This window comes from Anolis sagrei, chromosome 1 (genome assembly GCF_037176765.1).
Source record: "Anolis sagrei isolate rAnoSag1 chromosome 1, rAnoSag1.mat, whole genome shotgun sequence".
In the NCBI taxonomy this organism is placed as follows: Eukaryota; Metazoa; Chordata; class Lepidosauria; order Squamata; family Dactyloidae; genus Anolis; species Anolis sagrei.
Window position 1 is genome coordinate 50,333,821 of NC_090021.1, and position 22,088 is coordinate 50,355,908.

The following is a 22,088-nucleotide window of genomic DNA, read 5'->3' on the forward strand; positions in this document are numbered from 1 at the left end:
TTGAGCTTAAACTTCTTACTGTTTGTAATTATGATTTAGAAAAGACATTTCAGCCTTACTGGGAATCTACCAAATTGTGAAGCCACAGAAAACAGACATCAGCTCTCATGGGTATCCCAGGGGTGCCAGTTTGGCAAGCCAAAAGAACTGAATTCAGGACCTAAAATCCCTTACCCCTTTATTTAGGGCAGTGGTTCCCAACCTGTGGTCCATGGAAGAACTAAAATATGGTTCGCGGTCTCAGCATTACTACACCGTTGCAACAAGAGCACTTGGTCTCGTGAAACCCGCTTATAGTGCCCAGGCTTATTAAATATGGTTTTCTGTGGGTGAGGAGATGGTGACTACTGGATGGCATATGTTCCATATCAGAAACAAGAGCTGATGTGGTCTATCCAATGCAATTTTCTGAATCAGCACCCCATATAACAAAACTGAATCTAAAGTTGACCAAAAACCAATTCGTAACTCTTTTGGTACTAATGTTGGAGAGTGGTCCCTAGTCAAAGTGGTCCTTGGTCAAGTGGTCCCTGACCAAAAATGTTGGAAACCACTGATTTAGAGGATAGGAAACAATCAATGTTTAACTATCATGTTCTTAAAATCATGATGCATTTTTACAACAATCAATAGAATTTCTTGGTCTGTTTTTGCATGGGGTTCTATCCACACAAGCCATCTTAATGACTTAATTTCTGAGTATTTTCTTGAGACCAAGCATCTTTTCCTTGTTGCATTTTGCTCAAACAGAAGTGTCTCCAAGGACCTCTCCAAGCTATACTTCTAGCGCAGGACTATCTCATGTAGATGATGGGTAACCTTCCCTCTCCTGCCCCCAATTTGGGAGGGACTGTTACCGCATTTGTGCCCATTATTCAGACTGCTTTATTTTTACCATCCTGGAAAATCTCTAGGGACAGGCAGTCAATGGCCCAGGAACCAGCCCTCATCCAGGGCCCACCTATTGGAAAATGATGATTCTAGAATGTCTCTCAGGCCCTCATTCACAAAGGCAGAAGAGGTTTAAAACATACTATCATAGATTTCAGCCATGATAACAAGAATGCAAGGTGAAGGCATAAAGATGATAAGGAAGCTAATTGGGCATCCTGCTAAATAGCTACTGGAGAAGGAAGCCTCAACAAGAGAAATGGCAAAAGCAGCTGCAATAATGAAGGCCTTGTTATCAAAATAATAAAATGGGAATAAGAATACACAAAATGTTTTATCCATAACTAGAATCAGTTTAAACTTATCAAATAAGAAATCATACAACTGGTTTTATGAGTTTCACAGAGGCTGTCTAATATTCCAATGTAAGGATAAAAGGGTTTTTTTGTGATTTATTTTAAGAAGTATCTCCAAAAGATAGGCTTTTAAGTGTTATTTTTTAACACAAAGTCCTACACAATCTATTTGATGGTACCATCTTAAAATAAGCATTCCAACCTTCTCTCTTACAAAGTGAAAAACCTCTTCTAAAATGGGCCAAATGTGATCCATGCCAAAATTAAAAACAAAGCAAAAGAGAGACTTCTTTCTTTCAAAAGTAATACTCATCCATAGGGTTATAAACAGATCCAATAAATCTAATCAATTTCTTCATTGATCATTAAAATATAACAATATAATCCATAATTGTCTTATTTAACTATTTGAGAATGATTATGTCTGGGAGACACATGGATTTTAATAGTCAGTCAAACTATATTTGAAATCACTTTAAAAGATCCATCACTCTTGACTGTACATATATTTAGAACAGAACAGTTCAACTGGTGCAACTGCTCCAGGCCTCTCAAGGACAGGTGCCCAGTGCAGGAAGAAACAGTGTTATTGGCTTCATCTTCTTCCTTAGTCATTTCCTGAATCCCCCAGTGTTTCAGATATTGATATTTTGTGTGTTTGTTGAATAAACGATTACAAGAGAATAAACGATTACAAGAGGAAAAAAGACTTATATAACAATGTGAGTGCTGTTGTCTATATTGCATCTATTCATTTTATTCAGTCCTGTAATGAGAGGAAGACAGAGTATAAATAAGTAATTTCTGTCCACTATCCCTAAAATGCCAGTATTGTACTCAGAAAGAGGGTCCTGCTTCTTGGAACTACTCCACGACACCAATCACCTTATATAGCCGGGAATAATAGAAAGCAAACATTGGTTCATATTTTGAATTGTATGTAAGTCATGTCTCATTGTTTTCTTAAACATACCCAAGATAAGATTGGGTATCTTTAAGAAAACAATGAGACATGACTTACATACAATACTGCTGTGCACTATTTGTCCATGATTTACCAAGTCTTTATAGCGGTAGGACAAGGACATTAATAGCACAGCCCTCAACCACCATTTTAAAGGTCCAAAGCAGGCATAGGCAAACTTTTTTTGCCTTGGGGCCACATTGTGAGCCTGGCCAGGAGGGCCGGGCTGGTTGGGAGGGAGGCTAGGCACTTGCTGGGTGGGATAGGCCCAGGAGGGAGAGGATCTAGGAGAGGGAGGAACCAGGAGAGGATGGAGCATGGCCCGGGTCATCCTCAGTTTGTCCTCCTGGTATAAGGACAGCGATGCTCACACCATTCTTATGCTGAGAGAAAAACGAGACATGAGGCGGTTGCCCCCATCCTTCTCCTTTGATCTTAAGACTGTCCTCACAGGATTATGCCAGGAGGAGGGCAAGACAGGAGGGCTCTCAACTGCTGCATGCCTTCCTCAAGCTGTCCTCCTGAAATAAGTACAGGGTTGCTCACACCGTCCTTATGCCAGGAGGAGGGAAAAACACATGGTGGCTGACAGCGTTCCAGAGGGCTCTCAGCTGCTGCATGCCTTCCTCTCCCATCCTTTCTGCATAAGGCTGTGGGGGGCCATCGCATCCCTATGCCAAGACGACAGGGAAAATGAGGAGAGCCTAAGGTAGGTGCCCAGGGCCCATCGGCCTTAGTTTGCCCATGCCTGGTCTAACACATGATTTAGATCTCAATTTGTAGCTGTCATGGGAAGCTTTTAAATTAAAACAACAGCTATATCCAATGCACAGCACTCCAACTAAAATGGGGAGAGGGCAAACAGAGGGACACCATGCTCTAATATTTGCCTAGGGGTATGCATGCTGCAAATAGCTTCTGGTGTGAGAGAATTAGCCTTTTACAGAGACGTTGCCCAGGGGATGCCCAGATGTGTTATCATCCCGCTGGGAGGCTTCTCTCGTGTCCCCGCAAAAGAACTCACTAATCCAACTAAAGTGGTTTGCTACAAAAGTAAGATTAACAAGATCAGGTCTTCTGCTTCCCATTTCTAAGTTATCCATCGATATATTCTTAAAAGAACACACACACACACAAGGTAGGCTTAGGACATTGATTCTCCCTGTCACTTCTTCCTATCCTGTCTTAGCTGTTCTACTTCACTAGAGCAGAGATGGGGAATATGTGGCCTTCCAGAGCTTATTTAAACATAACAGTTTAAATCAGTAGTATCCAACCTTTGGTCCCCCAGGTATTTTGGACTTCAGCTCACAGAATTCCTGAGCACTGGCAAATCTGGCCAGGGCTTCTAGGAGTTGGAGTCTTCAACTCCTTTCCCCCCTCCGCTTAAGTGGATGAGGGTAGAAAGGAAAGGGCCTGAGGCTGTTAGGAATGGTGGGAGTTGAACTCCAAAACACCTGAAGGGAAGGCTCAAATTTTCCCATGCCTGCACAAGCGTAGTGTTTCCCAACCTGTTTTTGACCAGAGACTACATGACCAGGAACCACTTGAACAGGAACCACCTTGACCAGAGACCACTCTCCAACATCAGTACCAAAAGGGTTACGAATCAGTTTTTGGTCAACTGTAGATTTGGTTTGGGGTGCCGATTCTGAAAATTGCATTGGATAGACCACATCAGCTCTAGTTTCTGAAACAGAACATATGCCATGGTCAGCAACAGGGAAGGAGTGGCAGGCCATGCGAAAGGAGCAGAAATAAAATAAAATAAAGAGGAATGGGGCTCGCGGACCAGTTCTGCATCCTCACGGCTCACTGGTGGTCCGTGGCCCACAGGTTAAGAACCACTGCACTATTCACTAGAGCAGACATCCTCAAACTGCAGCCCTCCAGCTGTTTGGCCCTTCAATTACCAGAATTCCTGACAATTGAACAAGCTTGCTAGGGCTTCTGGGAGTTGGAGGCCCAAAGAGCTGGAGGGCCACAGTTTGACGATGCCTGCACTAGAGCATCTATTAAATCTCGTGGCTGCCTAAGAGATTCCTAGGACTTCTTCACACTAGGGCCTAGATCCACTGCAAGTCCTGTGGATTCTGGGGATTGTAGTTTAGACAGGAGCTGGTACACTGCTCAGCCAGAGAGGTCTAGGGCCTCACTGTAATGACAAACCCCAGAATTCTGCAGCCACAGGAGAATTTCAAGTGGGATAGACAGATAGATGCAGTAGTGTGGGTCCCAAAGAAGATTTTTCCAAGCTGAAAGGAGATGACCCAACAACAGCCCCCTCTGGCTTGGAGGCTTGACTGGCCTGTGGCGCAACTAGTTAGTAGCCTGCTGCATTAAATCACTACTGACCGAGAGATCATGAGTTCGAAGCCAGCCTCGGTTGGAGTAAGCTCCCGATCATTAATAGTCTGGCTTGTGGTTGACCTATACAGCCAGAAAGACAGTTGCATCTGTCAAGTAGGAAATTTAGTTATGCTTTATGTGGGGAGGCTAATTTAACTAATTTACGACACCATAAAACCTTTCAGCAGTGTGCAGAAGAATGAGGAAGTACTCCATCAAAGGACCCGGTGTCACAAGTGGACGGGTGAAGCAGCAGCTCCCCCTGTGGCTGGAACCGAAAATACCCTCATGAAGCCGGAAAAAAGCTGAAATGTTAAATTGCCTCAGTGACTGTCTATATAGTGTTCTATCGCTACTTTGCGGTTCGCTTTATGCAGACTCTCTGTTTCACGGGGTTTTGCAAATATTAAAATAAAATATAAAATATTTACGTCATATTAAAAGGAGGCTGGTATGCAGGCCGGAACTCCCTCCACTGGCCCTCCCACGACTTGGAGCACTTGTGCAGCCGCTCCTTCTCCTGGCTCATCCCGAGGGTGCCTGCCTGCCTTCCTGGCCTCCAGAGCCACACAGGCAGCGTCCCTACTTTGCGGATTTTCTTACCCACCTGGGAGGCAGGCCTTCCCTGCCTCGGCTCAGGCCGCTGCTCTGCCAGGGTTCGCGGAGGCCAGGGAAGCAGGCCTTCCCTGCCATGCCTCAGGTCACCGTAATTCCAGGGACTCTGTGGACCCCGGAAATGCGGCAGCCTGAGGTGCAGCGGGGAAGGCCTGCCTCCCAGGCGGGTAAGGAAGTGTAGGTAAGAAAATCCACAAAGTAAGGACACTACATTAATTTTGATGGGTTGTTGTAGGTTTTTTGGGCTATATGGCCATGTTCTAGAAGCATTCTCTCCTGACGTTTTGCCTGCATCTATAGCAAGCATCCTCAGAGGTTGTGAGGACAGATTCCAGCCATGAAAGCCTTCGACAATTTTAATATTGATACATTATGTTAAAATAATGTATAAATATTAAAATGAATATAGCGTCCCCACTTCGTGGATTTTCACTTATCGTGGATGGCCCTGGATTGGGACACTTGCGATAAGTGAGGGAAGACTGTATATGTTGTGTATGCAGGGGCAGCTCAACCCATTACGCAAAGTAAGCATTTGCAGTATAGTTGATTTTGCCCAGGGGCGCTCTTGAGGCGCTCTTGGGGGAAAATAGACCTTGACATATGTGAGTTATAGTTACTGGGATGTATAGTTCACCTACAATCAAAGAGCATTTTTAACTCCACCAATGATGGAATTGAACCAAATATGGCACACAGAACTCCCACAACGAACAGAAAATATATATCAGTGATTGGTTTGCTGGTTTGCGGGGGGGGGGGGGGGGAATACTGCTTGCTTACCATTGAAAATTACCTAGGGCCGCCTCTGTGTGTATGTCTAATTGGTATTGTATATTTGCCATGTATGTGTGCATTGTAATCCGCCCTGAGTCCCCTGTGAGGTGAGAAGGGCGGAATATAAATACTGCAAAGAAATAGATGGGTAAATGCACCCTCCCAGTGACCAGGCAGGGCGGCAGGATGGGCCTTACCCCTGCAGGAGCGGGGGCTTGGGCTGGACCTGCAGGCTGGCGGAGCTGTTGCCTTGGCGATGCTGCTGCTGCTGCTGGGGCTTGGCGCGCGCCACCCACTTGCCCGCTTTGCCCGGGGAAGAGGAGGAGGAGGAGGAAGAGGATGAAGGAGAGGAAGCCGCCGGCTGGCTGGGCTGGTGCTGGAGCTGCACGGTGGGGCCCAAGCGGAGCGGGTCCCGGCTCATGCGGCGCGTCCGCTCCAAGGGGCTGCTGTTGCTGTGGGTGCTGCTGCTGCTGCTGCTGCTGCTGCTGCTGTAGCGGCTGTTGAGGAGCTCCAGGCTGAAGGTGCGCTGCTGCTGCCGCCAGCCGTGGCTCTTGGGGGGCAGGACGTAGGTGACGCTCCGGAGGGGCTTCCCTTGCGGCTCGGAGGCGCCCAGCGCCGGGCAGAAGGCGGCGCAGGCTCCCAGGAGCAGAGCCCACCTGAGCCCGGCCATGGCTCCAGCCCCGAAGCAGGCAGGCAGGCAGGCGGGCGGGCGGGCGCGCGAACAAAAGAAAGCACGCGGCCAAGCTCGCTCGGCGAGGAAGCGGAGCGCCGGGGCCTTCTGCGGTGTGGCTCCTCTCCCTCTCCCCTCCAAACAAGACCCCAAAGGAAGGGAAAGGCTTCACAGGTCCTTCCCTGCGCGTCCCTTCTTCCCCCAAAGCCGCTCTCCGCAGCCCTCGGGCCCCTCAGGAGGCAAGTTGCTGGGCTGAGGAAGGAAACATGGTCACAAGTCAGGAAAAGAGGGAGCCGCTTGAACCCGGAGGAAGAGAAAGTCGCAAAGGTTGGCGCGGGAAGGGAAGGAGCGCCTGCCTCTTGCCTTTGCCCTTCTTCTTCTTCCCCAGGACCCAAAAGGGAGTCACGAGGCTGCGGGCGTTGAGGAGCCACTTTCTCAAGGCTGTTCGGAGACTCTTTTTGGAGGAAGGGGGGGGGGGTCTTTTAAAAAAGTTTCGAGGGGTGTGTGCCTGGCCTTGAGTGCCAGCTCCGCCCAGCCAATCCCAGGCAGGCATGACGTCAGGCAGGCGCTCCTAATTGGGAAAAGGATCAAACGGGGCCGGGACTTTGGAGGCACCATCCAGTTTCAAATGCAGAATTGCTCCTGCCCGCTTCCCAGGAAGGCCTCGCTGGCCTCCCAGCAAAGGGAAGGACGGCGGGGTGGGGGCTGCTGAGGGGGATCTCCCACTCCCCCACCCCACCCCACCCCCGGTGCACGCTGAGCATCCCAAACACCCACATTATCCAAAAGTACACCCAAATCATCCCGGTGGCGCAGTGGGTTAAACCCTTGTGCCACCAGGACTCAAGACTGACAGGCCAGGGGTTTGAATCCGGGGAGAGCGCGGATGAGCTCCCTCTGTCAGCTCCAACTCCCCATGCGGGACATGAGAGAAGCCTCCCACAAGGGGCGTCCCCTGGGTAACGTCCTTGTAGATGGCCAGTTCTCACACCAGAAGCAACTTACAGTTTCTCAAGTCACTCCTGAAACGAAAAAATAATAATCCACAGAGCTGGCTGAGATAAGGAGAGCTTTGCTTTCTGATGGTTCAGTGTAGCCAGACTTTAGTTGAAATACCTACCTACCTATGTACTGTATTTTCTAGCATATAAGACTTCTGGGTGTATAAGACAACCCCAACGTTTCCAGTTAAGATACAGAGTTTGGGATATACTCGCTGTATAAGACTACCCCTCTTCCAACGCATGCCAAATAAAAAAAATTAAAAATCAGATTTTATTTCAAGATGGTATTTTTCCTTCTCTGCTCATGCAAAGCACTCGAGATATCTCTGCTCAACTGGACCTAGCAAGCATAGGTAGGTCTTCTACCACAAGGTTTTTAGCTTCCCACAAAATGAATATTCATTTAGAACTCTATCTGACTATCCCACTTCTGTTATCCTTAAGAAGAATATATACTAGAGCTAGGTTTGAACAACTTGGGAACAAGTACAATTGGAAAATATGGACATTATAAGAAATGAAAATCTATGGACAGAAAAGCAGAAGGAAATCATAGAAATATGGTCACCCTTTAAAAATTGGATACAAGAAGCTAAACCAGAAGACGATCATTGGGGGAAAAAAACTAGATAGAATGCAACGATGGCCGGAATAAAGGAAGAAGGACCAACTTGTCAATAGGGGAGGATTAAAGGGTGGAAAGATATTGAAACCAAAGCAATGTAAAGTAAAGATAAATGTATTACAAATAGTTGTTAACAATACAATAAAGATTTAAAAAAAAAAGAACAACTTGGTACTATGATGCAAACCGGGCAACTTTCCAAGAAGCGATAGATTCTGTGTATGGGGAGAACAAACAGTGGAAGATATTGAACACTTCTTAATTGACTGTCCAGCATATGCTGAACTGCAATACAGATATTTACATCCAATTTTATCCAACTGCAGGTCCCCCAACAGAAATTATCTTCTGACATTCCTTTTGCATCCGCCCTTCACTTACACCTTCCTGGTGAGGTGCCCCCTCACCTCGTCATTGGGTCCACGTTAAGTCACTTCTTTCCATGAATCCTGGTGAGTGGATTTTCTTCTACCGTACTTGTACAGCGCTGCCCTTGCTGCTTTTATACGTTCTTCACATATGGCCCCTTTTGAACTCTCCCCACCATATGTGGTGACCACAGATTCCCCAGTCCGGCTCAGGAGATTCAGCACCCGCCTTATAAGATGACACCCAGCATATAAGAAGACCCCCCCCCCAACTTTTGAGAAGATTTTCCTGGATTAAAAGGTAGTCTTATATGCCAGAAAATGCAATATATCAGGGATCGGCAAACTTGGACCCTTCCTCCAGGTGTTTTGGACTTCAACTCCCACTATTCCTAACAGCCTCAGGTCCTTTCTTTTTTATCCTCAGCCACTTAATCCTTTTGGGCTTCAACTCCCACCATTCCTAACAGCCGAATTGTGGAAAGGGCCTGAGGCTGTTAGGAATGGTGGGAGTTGATGTCTAAAACACCTGGAGGGAAGGCCCAATTTGCCCATGTCTGATATACAGTCAAGGTGTATATCTTTGTTCATTTATTTATACCATAAAAGCTGTTACTGGGTGAAGTTGCCCTCTGTGATGTCACTGGGGAAAAAGGCATTGTGTATAAGTGAGAGGGAGGAAAAAGGAAGGAAAGGGGGAAAGTGGTCTGCAAACACTTAGAAAGGAATGCGGTCATCACTAATAGTCAACACAGATTAATCGAAAAAGAAGTCATGCCAGACTAATCTGATCTCTTTGTTTGATAGAGTTACAAGCTGGGTGGATGAGGGAAACTGTGGATTTAGCATATCTGGATCTCAGTAAGGCCTTTGACAAAGTCTCTCCCCACCCCCATGACCTTCTGGCAAACAAACTAGTCAAATGTGGGCTAGGCAAAACTACGGTTAGGTGGATCTGTAATTGGTAAAGTGAACGAACCCAGAGGGTGCTCAACAATGCTTCATCTTCATCCTGGAAAGAAGTGACGAGCGGAGTGCCGCAGGGTTCTGTCCTGGGCCTGTTCAACATCTTTATTAATGACTTAGATGAAAGTTTAGAAGGCGTGATTATCAAGTTTGCAGATGACACCAAATTGGGAGGGATAGCCAACATTCCAGAAAACAGGAGCAGAATTCAAAACCAATCTTAACAAATTAGAGAAATGGGTAAAAAAAACCCTACAAAAATGAAGTTCAGCAGGGACAAGTGCAAGATACTCCACTTAGGCAGAAAAAATGTCTCCTCTCAGCCTTCTCTTCTTCAGACACTACAGGTTTCAACGTTCCATGGCATTGATCCATGGCAGTTGAAGTAGTGTCAAACTTCATTCATGCTAGAGTTTCAATGCAGCCTTAGCCAATTTTGAAGGAACAATGGGATTTTGGCCTGCATCAATAGGAGCAAAGTGTCTAGACCTAGGGAAGTAATGCTACCCCTCTATTCCGCTTTGGTTAGACCACATCTGGAATATTGTGTCCAATTCTGGGCACCACAATTCAAGAGAGATATTGACAAGCTGGAATGTGTCCAGAGGAGGGCGACTAAAATGATCAAGGGTCTGGAGAACAAGCCCTATGAGGAGCGGCTTAAGGAGCTGGGCATGTTTAGCCTGAAGAAGAGAAGGCTGAGAGGAGATATGATAGCCATGTATAAATATGTGAGAGGAAGCCACAGGGAGGAGGGAGCAAGCTTGTTTTCTGCTTCCTTGGAGACTAGGACGCGGAACAATGGCTTCAAACTACAAGAGAGGAGATTCCATCTGAACACGAGGAAAAACTTCCTGACTGTGAGAGCCGTTCAGCAGTGGAACTCTCTGCCCCGGAGTGTGGTGGAGGCTCCTTCTTTGGAAGCTTTTAAACAGAGGCTGGATGGCCATCTGTCAGGGGTGATTTGAATGCAACATTCCTGCTTCTTGGCAGGGGGTTGGACTGGGTGGCCCATGAGGTCTTTTCCAACTCTTTGATTCTATGATTCTATGAATGTTTAACACACTGGGATGTAATACTAGCTTGACTTTTGTGATTTTCTTGCCAGTTGTCTCAATGATAATATTCTAAGAACAAATATTCTAAGAACTGTGATCTTTCCTCACCATTCTAGGAATGTTTATGTCTGCGTATGTGCCTTCTCATTGCCTAACAACTCATGGCTCCTTAGATTTCACAAGGTTTTCTTAGGCAAGGAATACTCACAAGTGGTTTTCCTTTTTCTTGCTCTGTAATATAGCCTTCAGTAACTGGTATTTGTTAGCTATCTCCCATCCAAGTACTAAGTGAGGCAAATCCTGCTTAGCTTTCAAGATCACAGAGAATATTATTTATTTATTTATTTACTGCACTTGTAGACCGCCGTTCTCAGCCCTAGGGCGACTCACGGCGGTGTACAACATATAAAACTGGTACAATTTGCAACATAAGCAATATCACAAATAACAATAAAAAACATCACTATCAATAATACCATTACACTAAATCATTTGCGACGTCTCATCATTGAATCACAATCCAAATCTCGTTATCCGTGTTCCGTTCCAATCGTCATTGCCAATTGTTGCAGCATTTACTCAAATGCCTTCTCAAACAACCACGTCTTTAGTCTCTTGCGGAATGTCATAAGGGAGGGCGCCAGTCTGATGTCCACAGGGAGGGTGTTCCACAGCCGGGGGGCCACCACCGAGAAGGCCCTGTCCCTAGTCCCCGCCAGGCGTGCCTGTGAGGCAGGCGGGATCGAGAGAAGGGCCTCCCCGGACGATCTCAAAGTCCTCGTGGGCTCATAGGCCGAGATGCGGTCAGACAGGTATTTTGGGCCGGAACCGTTTAGGGCTTTGTAGGCCAACACCAGCACCTTGAATTGGGCCCGGTAGCAGATCGGCAGCCAGTGGAGCTGGTACAACAAGGGCGTTGTATCTCCTTGCGTCCCGCTCCTGTTAGTAACATGGCTGCCGCCCGCTGGACTAGCTGGAGCTTCCGGGCCATCTTCAAGGGCAGCCCCACGTAGAGAGCGTTGCAGTAGTCAAGGCGGGATGTGACCAGAGCGTGTACTACCGTGGCCAAGTCAGACTTCCCAAGGTACGGGCGCAGCTGGCGCACGAGCCTGAGCTGTGCAAATGCTCCCCTGGTCACCGCTGAGACCTGGGGATCCAGGCTCAACGATGAATCCAGGATCACACCCAAGCTGCGAACCTGCGCCTTCAAGGGGAGTGCGACCCCATCCAGCACAGGCTGTAACCCTATACCCTGTTCGGCCTTGCGACTGACCAGGAGTACCTCTGTCTTGTCTGGATTCAATTTCAATTTGTTCGCCCTCATCCAGACCGTTACAGCGGCCACGCACCGGTTCAGGACCTCGACAGCCTCCTTAGTAGCAGGTGGGAAGGAGTGACAGAGTTGGACATCATCTGCGTACAGATGACACCGCACCCCGAAACTCCGGGTGATCTCACCCAGCGGCTTCATGTAGATATTAAACAGCATGGGGGACAGTATAGAGCCCTGTGGAACCCCACAAGTCAAAGGCTGTGGCGTTGAACAGGTGTCCCCCAATAACACCTTCTGGGTGCGACCCTCCAGAAATGACCGGAGCCACTGTAGAACAGTGCCCCCGAGGCCCATCTCCGCAAGACGCCCCAGAAGGATACCGTGGTCGACGGTATCGAAGGCCGCTGAGAGGTCCAGGAGCACCAACAGGGACACACTCCCCCTGTCTAGCTCCCGGCGCAGATCATCCACTAAGGCGACCAAGACCGTCTCAGTACCATGTCCCGGTCTGAAACCAGACTGTGCCGAATCCAGATAATCCGTGTCTCTCAAGAATACCTGGAGTTGTGAGGCCACTACGCTTTCCATGACTTTGCCCAAAAAGGGGAGATTGGAAACTGGCCGAAAGTTGTCAAATCTAGTGGGATCCAGTGATGGTTTTTTCAACAGCGGTTTTATGATAGCTTGTTTTAAGCTCGCTGGAATTTATTTATTTTATTTATTTAGTACACTTGTATACCGCTAATATCTCAGCCTAAATCGGCGACTCATTGCGGTTTACAACACTTAAAAACAACAATATTCAGATTAAAAGCATAAAACACATATACAGTACACAGTATTGGGCCACCAATACGAACCAATGTATCTCTTAATTAAAATCATAATCCAATTTCGTTGTCTGTGATTGCCAGTCCTTGATCATGAACTTCATCGCACCGGATTAGCCAAATGCTTGTTCAAACATCCATGTCTTCAGTTTTTTTCGAAATACCATCAGCTGATCTTATCTCTATAGGGAGGGCATTCCGAAGCCGCGGAATCTTGCCTTCCCGAAGGGAGGCGTTAACCACCACCGTTACCCACTCAGCCAATCCCCCTCTGGCCTCCTTCAGAAGTCAGGATGGGCAGGGGTCTAGGATGGACATAGTAGGCCTCATTCCTCCAAGTATCTTGTCCACATCCTCGGGCTTCACCAATTGAAACGAATCCATCAAAATAGGACAAGCAAGTGCTCGTGTCACATCCTCGGAGACTGCATTTAATATGGTGTCCAGACCGGAACGGATCAAAGCGACTTTGTCTGCAAAGAACCAAGCAAATGCTTCACAGCGCATGGCCAAATTGTCAGGGCTCCCGCCTGAGGTGGCGGGAGTTAAAAGACCTCTGACAATCCGGAACAACTCCGCCGGACGGTTCCTTGCAGGCGCAATAGTAGCCGCAAAGAAAGTTTTCTTTGCGGCTTTTATTGCCGCGGCATATGCCCTTAAAAAGGACACAAACCGTGCTCGATTTGACTCGCTCGGATCCGAACGCCACATGCTCTCTAGTTCCCTCTTCCTTCGCTTCATCACTGCCAACTCCTCAGTAAACCAAGGAGCTGGTTTAGCTCGGCTACTTGAGAGGGGACGTTCCGGAGCGATCGTGTCAATTGCCCTGGTCATCTCTCCATTCCAGAGAGCGACCAAGGCATCGACAGGGTTACCTACCGAGGTGGCGGGAAAATCCCCAAGAGCCGTCAGGAATCCATCCGGATCCATAAGCCTCCTGGGGCGGACCAACTTAATGGGTCCTCCACCTTTGCAGAGGTTGGGGGGCGCAGTGAGCCTAAATCTGACCAGGAAATGGTCGGTCCATGGCAACGGAGAGATGGTCAACTCCTCAACACCACCACCTTGCTCCCATCCCTGGCAGAAAACCAAGTCCAATGTATGTCCAGCACAGTGGGTGGGGCCAGATATTTGTTGGGACATCCCCATGGTTGCCATGGCAGACATGAAGTCCTGAGCTGCTCCTGTGAGGGCCGTCTCGGCATGGATATTGAAGTCTCCCAGCACAAGAAGCCGTTGAGACTCCAACGCCAGGCTCGAGACCACCCCCGCTAGCTCAGGTAGGGAGACTGTAGTGCAGCGAGGTGGACGGTACACTAACAGAATCCCTATTCTGTCCCGGTCACCCACCCTCAGGTGGACGCATTCAAAATTTTGAATAATAACAACAACAACAACAACAACAACAACTTTATTTTGATACCCAGCCACCATCTTCCCAAGGGGACTTGGGGCAGCTTACATGGGGACAAGTACAAAATTACAGATAAAAACATAACACAATCACAAAACATCATCCTAAAACAATCTTATGGCTGAGATAAAAGTCAAAGCTGAGTTTGTGCTCAAGTAAGTGCTATGATTCCTAAGTGGAGCCAATGGAAAGTGCAGAATTCAAATTAACAGGGGCTAGGGGAAACCCTTACAGAAAAGTGTCGAGGTAACCAAGGATATTTAGAGACAGGAAAAACAAAACCAAAGAACAACATTCACACATAATTTTGCCTTGTGATGAAGAAGTATCATACTAGTGCATGCAGCCCATTTTCTCTCATTTGGCACCTCAGCTCTTTCCATTTTTATCAGTCTGCTCTCAATGAGAGAACTGGAGATTTTTCCAAAGTCTACTAAATAATAAACATATGTGTGTTCTAAATGTTCTTTCTCACTGGTGTTATTTATTCTGGTTTGAGTGTGTCTCTACCACACCTCTTTTTTCATTTTTGGATAATGTGTTTTGGTCAGGAAAAACATCAAGAGCAATCGCAAATCAATATGTATCAGTAAAACAAAGTCTCTGAAGTGTCCTTGCTTGACATGCCTCGAAGATTTTCAGGGGATGGTTTGAGATATATATGTATGCATGCTCCTTCTCTCTCACACACACAGTCCAGCATGTTATAGATGTCACATCCAACAGCAACAGAACGTTTTCCCTACAGCAGCATCCCCCTTCCCATGTAGAGCCAAAGACCTCAGCAAAATCAATGTGCTTCTAATGGGTTGTTAACGCAATGTAGCAGCTCTTGTCTATTTAAAACATATATTTATATTTGTCCTGACTTTTAAATAGATGAACAGCACAGAGGGGAATTTAAACATGGCATTCGTACTTTACGCAGTTGCCTTTGCAAGGCTTTCTTTTGTTACATACAGAGAATAGAGGAGTGGTGTGCATTGCTACTATAACTATAAATAGTGGAAAAGTAGTACAGTGTAGCTGAATTAAGCTGATATCTGGCATTATTCTGTCCCTGCTATTGTGAAATCCTCCCCATAGGATAGACCAGGCATGTGCAAACTTCAGCTCCCACCGGCCTGAGGAATGGTGGGAGTTGGAGTCCAAAACACCTGGAGGGAAAGCCGAAGTTTGCCCATGCTTGGGATAGACGTGCACAACACATCTTCATGAAGTCATCTTCAGTAAAAGACTTCCCAGCAGCAGCAATTTCTTTAATAATAATAGTAAAAGTAATAATAAAATGTTGTTTATATATCGCCCTACCTCCCTGAAGGGACCCAATCACAAAAAGGGCAAGCATTCAATGCCTGAACATAACAACTAATAGACACATAATAACAAAAATTAAACTCCATAGCATATAAAAACAAATTAGAAATTAGCAAATCAGAATAAAATTGAAACAGCCTATTATATCAGACATAAAACAAACATAAAACAGTAAAAACAGAAGCGTTTTAGAAATCTGAAAACTGAATATACTTTCTTGAAAAACCTCACAGATTTTTCAACAACTTGGCTTGTTTAATTTGTTTTTCATTGCTGTCCAAATTGGTTTAAGTCATAATGTTCTGATTCAAAATGGCAACAGAAGTTGCATTCCTTAGGAACAGATATTACTTCTTGGAAAACAAATACACTATTTTGTCTCTACTGTAAGTAAACAAGTATCTATTTGTTCAATCCAAATTAAACTCTCTATGTTCTGGTTTGACCCGCTGTTTATTTTTTATCTATTTTACAAAGTCCCCTCCAAAACTTGAATGTTAGAACCAAAAAATCTCCACAGCTGCTGATCACATAGAAAGAAATACAGGCAGTCCCCAAGTTACGGACAAGATAGGTTCTGTGGGTTTGTTCTTAAGTTGAATTTGTATGTAAATCGGAACAGCTGCATTGTTTAAGTTTAATTCCAGTCACACACACAAATATAGTTTTAGATAACACAGGGAAGGATTCATACCCCTGTGGTGTTTGTTTTGCTGTCTGTGCCCCTGTTCAGAAGATTTCACCTCACTTTCTGTCCCTGTGAGAATTGGATTTTGAAAAATGTGGCTTGTTGTAGAAACAAGGATTGGGGAGAAAGCTTACTTGGAAATTGATTGGAAACCTGTAACTTGCCAGGTGGGGATGCAGTGAGGGAGTCAGTCTTTACATTGTTGCCACTAATTGCATAGTTTGGCTACACTGGAACATGGCTTCACTCGCTTTGTCCTTGTTCAATGACAGTCATGACAAAACACACAGCAAAAAGATAACTCCTACCCTCCTCACACTGCAGACAGACTGATGATGATTGCTGCAGGTCACATGACAAACAGAAAAGAGTGTCATCTGCCCTATCTCCCCGAGGGCACTCAAGGTGGTTTACACACAAAAAGGCAAACATTCAGTGCCCAAGCAAGTGCAAATACATTAAACCAATTCAGCATAATATTAATAATGATAACAGTGAGCTAATCACATAATCACATAAAAGAATTAAACATCAAAATAAGAAACAGGATACAAATAATCACAAAAACACAATACATTAAAAACGTTTGTTGTTGTTCATTCATTCAGTTGTTTCCGACTCTTCTTGACCTCATGGACCAGCCCACGCCAGAACTCCCTGTCGGCCGTCACCACCCCCAGCTCCTTCAAGGTCGAGCCAGTCACTTCAAGGATGCCATCCATCCATTTTGCCCTTGGTCGGCACCTCTTCCTTTTTCCTTCCATTTTCCCCAGCATAATTGCCTTCTCTAAGCTTTCCTTTCTTCTCATGATGTGGACAAAGTACTTCATTAAAAACATAATCAACACACACACACACACACACACATATATATAATAGTAATAACAATTAACATAGGTGAGCATTGGCTGTGGATCACCTGAAATACTTTGGCAGGATGTAAGTAGCTTGTGGGATGTATGTTCTGCAGGTCTGCTATAGGGCAAGAGAATATGGACAGCCTGGATGGCAGAAGATATAGGGCAGATCTACATTGCAGAATTAATGCAGTTTGATACCACTAACTGCCATGACTCAGTGCCACGGAATCACGGGAAATGCAGTTATACAAGGTCCTTGGTCTCTGCCTCACCAAACTACAAATCCCAGGGTTTCATAGCATTGAGAGAACTTGGCGACTTGGAAGGCACTGAACAGACTGCGCTCTGGCACCACGAGATGCAGAGACAACCTTCAGAAATGGGGCTACAAAGTGGAATCCTTGACATGCGAGTGACCACCTGCTGCAATGCAACCTGAGCCCTGCCACATGCACAATGGAGGACCTTCTTGCAGCAACACCAGAAGCACTCCAAGTGGCCAGATACTGGTCAAAGGACAATTAAACCAACTACCAAACTCACAAGTTTTGTATTTGTCTGTTTGTTTACTTTTTTCTGTTAGAAATGTAATATAATGGACTGGTTGCTCTGACACAACAAATAAATAAATAGCATTGATCTGTGGCAGTTAAAGTGTTGTCCAACACCATTAATTCTATAGTGTAGATGCACCCATAGACAGTTGGAAAGCAGTTGTCACCATTGATACCTATTAGTTTGATTGTTTTTGCTATATACATTTATATCCCACCTTCATGGCAATTTGCCTTAGGTAGGAAATCTTACTAGTGATCACTGTAATGTTTTTTCCTACTGTTTGTTATTGTGTGGGAAAGGAAAGCAGGGGTTAAACATCACCTAGCAAAGTGAACTGTCATTCTGAAGAAAATTGAAAGTGGTAATCCCTAGTAATATTTTCCCCCCCAAAAACCTGGGCATTTTTGCATGCTGGGCAGTTAATATAACACATTAGTGGAGATGTTTTCTACTCTTTATGGGGAACAGCTCATGAATTCCAGGTAAAATGGAGTTGAAGCATTGTTGGTTTTCATTTGATCTCACTTTACAACTTCAAGGATGAGTGCACAGAATAAAGGCACCAAGGAATTTTCATTACAGAGTTGTGCATGCTGTCACCGATGAAACATCAGTAAGTAACAACTTAATATATGAGTATTCATGACTCATGATGTTATTAACTCAATATCATATAAATGGTGAGTCTGTGTAACAGACGTGCAGATTTTTAGGTTTCCCCCCTCATTGTGCTACTTTGTTTCTTACCACTCACAGTGACATCCCACTTTTCCAAGATTAAAAAAACAGACAGTGCTTGAAAAGGTTCCTTTTTTTGAAAATAAGAATCCCCAGACAGCATGGAGGCCAGCTAAACTGTAAAGCATTGAATGTCTGGACAGTGAAAATATTCTACTGTTCTTTCATGGGATTTTAGAGTAAAAATGTAAATGCCTACGTTGAACAAATGTCTTTGCAGCATGGCATACTGTTGTACAAGATTGTGCTAAGCCAGTAAAGTCTAAACTAAGTTGAGCCTGAACTAATTTCTTTTGCTAGTGAAGGTTACAACCAAGGTCTTGTTATTTTCCCAGGGGTGGACACTACCTGAATATAGAAACCTAGTAGCAACAAACATGTCAAGAGTTTCAGCAAGTCAATTAGGTTCCAGCTAAACTGGTCAAAAGTAGGGTGCCAAAAGAGGAAAAGAGGGTGACAGCGTAGAGTGGCTGTCAGTTTCCCTTTTCTCTGTTGCCAGGATAGGCTGCCTTTAGGGATTATATTGTTTGTTTTTTAAGTCTGAGAAGAATTGCAAGTCCTCGGCCAACATCTAATGCTTCCATCCATCATCAGTGATGGATCTGCCAAACTCAATGAAACTATTTGCTTCAGGCAGCTACATTTTACTTCCTTTTGAAATGCTGACACATTGTCAGCGCAAACAAGGATTTTTGTGCAATTGCATCTTCTCTAAAACCATACCCAGAGAATGAAGATGTATTAAATTAAAAGTTAAGACCTGACATCCCCTGCAGTACTCTAACTCATGCACAGTCTCAGAATGATTGAGAGAGAGATTAATCTAGAACAGGCACTGAACTCTTGAATACTTTTGTGTCATGTTTGCATGTACGTACAACCCCATGCACAGTACAAAATAGAAATATCAGAAGGAACCGAGTGGAAAAGATTGAATTCCTAAGTTTAAAAATAATTCCTTTGGAAATGACATTTTAACACAAATGCAGTTCTAAATAGACTAATAAATATTGCCTGACATCAGGTCAGTGAATTGTGGTGCAAATGTGATTGACCATCACAGTTCACTTTTTGGGTTGTTGCAGGGGTTGGAATTCTGTTCCAACTACATGACAGCCAAAGGGTGGATCTACACTGTATAATTAATACATTTTGAAATCACTTTAACCGCCATGGCTCAATGCTATGGAATTCTGAGAGCTGTTGTTTTACAATATCTTTAGTTTTCTCTACCAAAGATTGCTGGTGCCTCACCAAATTACAAATCCCAGGATCCATGGCAGTAAAATCCATGTCAAACTGCATTCGTTCTACTCTGCAGAGCCAGCCAAAAACCCCTCCAAAACCTATCTTGTAAGCAATATCCCCAGCACAGTTATTTCTGTGTTGTTGAAGAGTAAGTAGGTTTATGCAGACTTATCTATAGAGGTGTTCTCGGAAGAAATGGAGCATTCTTGCCCCACATTTTCTCTAAAGCCCCCATGCCCTACAAAATCCTTTTCTAAGAATCAAGCAATCTTCCAAAAAAAAATGTCTATTGGGGTGGCATACAAAACAATAGCAAGAGAGAAATATCAGCAAAAATTGGATGGAGGGAGCACCTCTCAATGTGCTCTGGGTAAGCCTGTTATTTTAGCTTTGAATATGTTTTAATGGATTTTAATTGTGATTTTTATACTATTATGTTTAATTCTGTCTTAGTGTTTACATATTTGTTGAACAAATGGAACCTTGCAAAGTAGGAGTTTAGAACCTGACATTAGCCATACAAATCATTTATAAACCTAGCATGTAACTGGGAGGGGGGGAGAGGGGGGAGAAATTTTTCACTGGTTAACCAAATCCCCATGCTAAGTCTATGAGATGCAAAATTTAAATTGATTTAATTAAGTCTATATAAAATATAGAATGAACCATACTGTTTAAATTATTTTGTTTTATGAAACTACTTTTCATGATTTGCTAAAAAAAAATGTTCAACCCCCCCTCCCCATTTTTTTCTGGCTACATTATTGCCTAGCATCACCCCCAATTTATCATCATTTTTAATGGGCATATGTATTTCAGAAGGAAACATCAAGTGGATCCAGTTTATATGCAGCACCCTTCTCCTGAGCACTTTACACTATAATTGTGATCTAATAATTTATATTCAGCATAGAATATATAGTTAGGTGAACACTATAACCTTGGAATCTGTGTCATACTAGGTCAGAAAATTGGTCCATCTAGACCAGTACTGTTGATTCAGACTGACAGTAGGATTCTTTGCCAAATCTATCTGGAGATCCCTGGCATTTCCTAGTGCCTCCTATCCAGATGCTATCCATGCCTAATCCTGGTTAGCCTCCAAAATCAGAGACAATCCAGTGTGTTCTACCTATTACTGTGGTTGACATGGTTCTAAAAGTATGGCATCTAGCAGGGGTCCTCAAACTTTTTAAACAGAGGGCAAGGTCATAGTCCTTCAAACTGTTGGAGGGGTGGATTATAATTTGAAAAAAATGAATGAATTCCTATGCACACCTCACATATCTTATTTGTAGTGCAAAAAACACTGCACATATCTTATTTGTAGTGCAAAAAATCAATACAATAATTAAAATGAAGAACGATTTTAACAAATATAAACTTATTAATATTTCAGTTGGAAGTGTGGGCCTGCTTTTGGCTGATGAGATAGGATTGTTGTTGTTGTTGTTGTTGTTGTTGTTGTTGTTGTTGTATGCTTTCAAGTAGTTTCAGACTTAGGTTGACCCTGAGTGAAGGCCGGGTCAATGACCTTGGAGGACCATATCCGTCCCCCGGGCTTTACTTTGAGGACCCCTGGCATATAGGAAAGTGACTTATACTAAGTTAGATATATTGAGTTAGATAAATGACCCATCTAACCCAGGGCTTTTTGGCACAACTCTTCTTCAGATTACTGTGTAGGCTTCTCTCCTTATCCTATCTGGGGATGTCAGGGATTAAACCTGGGAGATTTCACGTGCAAAGCCTGACTTCAATCACTGTTCTTCATCCCATTTTTGCATACTTCTGAGAAATCAGAACTACAGTCAAAAACATGGATCTTACTTTCTCATGTCTCTAGTTGTGTTTTCTTCTTTTGTTGTTGCTGCATGTTGTCAAGGCATTCCCAATTTATAGCAAACCTAGCACTAAAGTTCAACATATCTTATCTAGAATTAAAAAATCTTTTTAAAAATCCAGAATGGAAGTGGGGACTGAGATAGTGGCACCTTTGCTTTCTGATGGTTCAACGGACAACAAATTTTTGTTCCATGCACAAAAGCACCAAAATGTATGAAATGACCTTTCTTCTACTTGTATAAGGTGTCTATGAAACATACATTGATTTTGTATTTAGACTTCATTCCCATCTTCAAGATAAGTCATTGTGAATGTACACGCAAATATAGATATTCTAGAAAAAAACAGAACCCAAAACACTTCTGCTCCCAAGTATTTCAGACAAGGAATATTCGACTGGTACCACTCTATCATAGGGTTATCTTGGCAAGATTGGTTCAAAGAGGGTTTTCCATTGCCTTCTGCTAAGATCCAGAGAGTATGATTTGGCCAAGATCATTCAGTGGATTTCCTTGGTTGAAAACCCTGGTCTTCTGGTCCAACATTTCAGCCATGACACCACACTGTCTCTTGTCCTCTAGCTGTAGGACCACTTTAATTACTATAGACTCCAGGAAACCTATGTGAATCTCTTCTAATTTTTAGCAATTTCAACTAGAATTATTTACGTATGG

General features: G+C 44.4%; 1 protein-coding gene across 5 annotated transcripts in view; it reads right to left on the reverse strand.

The window, feature by feature from the left end:
* The window catches only part of LTBP1 (latent transforming growth factor beta binding protein 1), a 207,327-nt gene extending 200,237 nt beyond the window's left edge, over positions 1–7,090 (reverse strand). For all 5 annotated transcript variants that reach the window (XM_067464429.1, XM_060754008.2, XM_067464424.1 and 2 more), the window contains exon 1: positions 6,150–7,090. In XM_067464429.1, the coding sequence (XP_067320530.1) occupies positions 6,150–6,622 (473 nt within the window). In that variant the 5' untranslated portion in view covers positions 6,623–7,090. The remainder of the gene's footprint in view (positions 1–6,149) is intronic.
* Between the last annotated feature and the right edge of the window lie 14,998 nt (positions 7,091–22,088).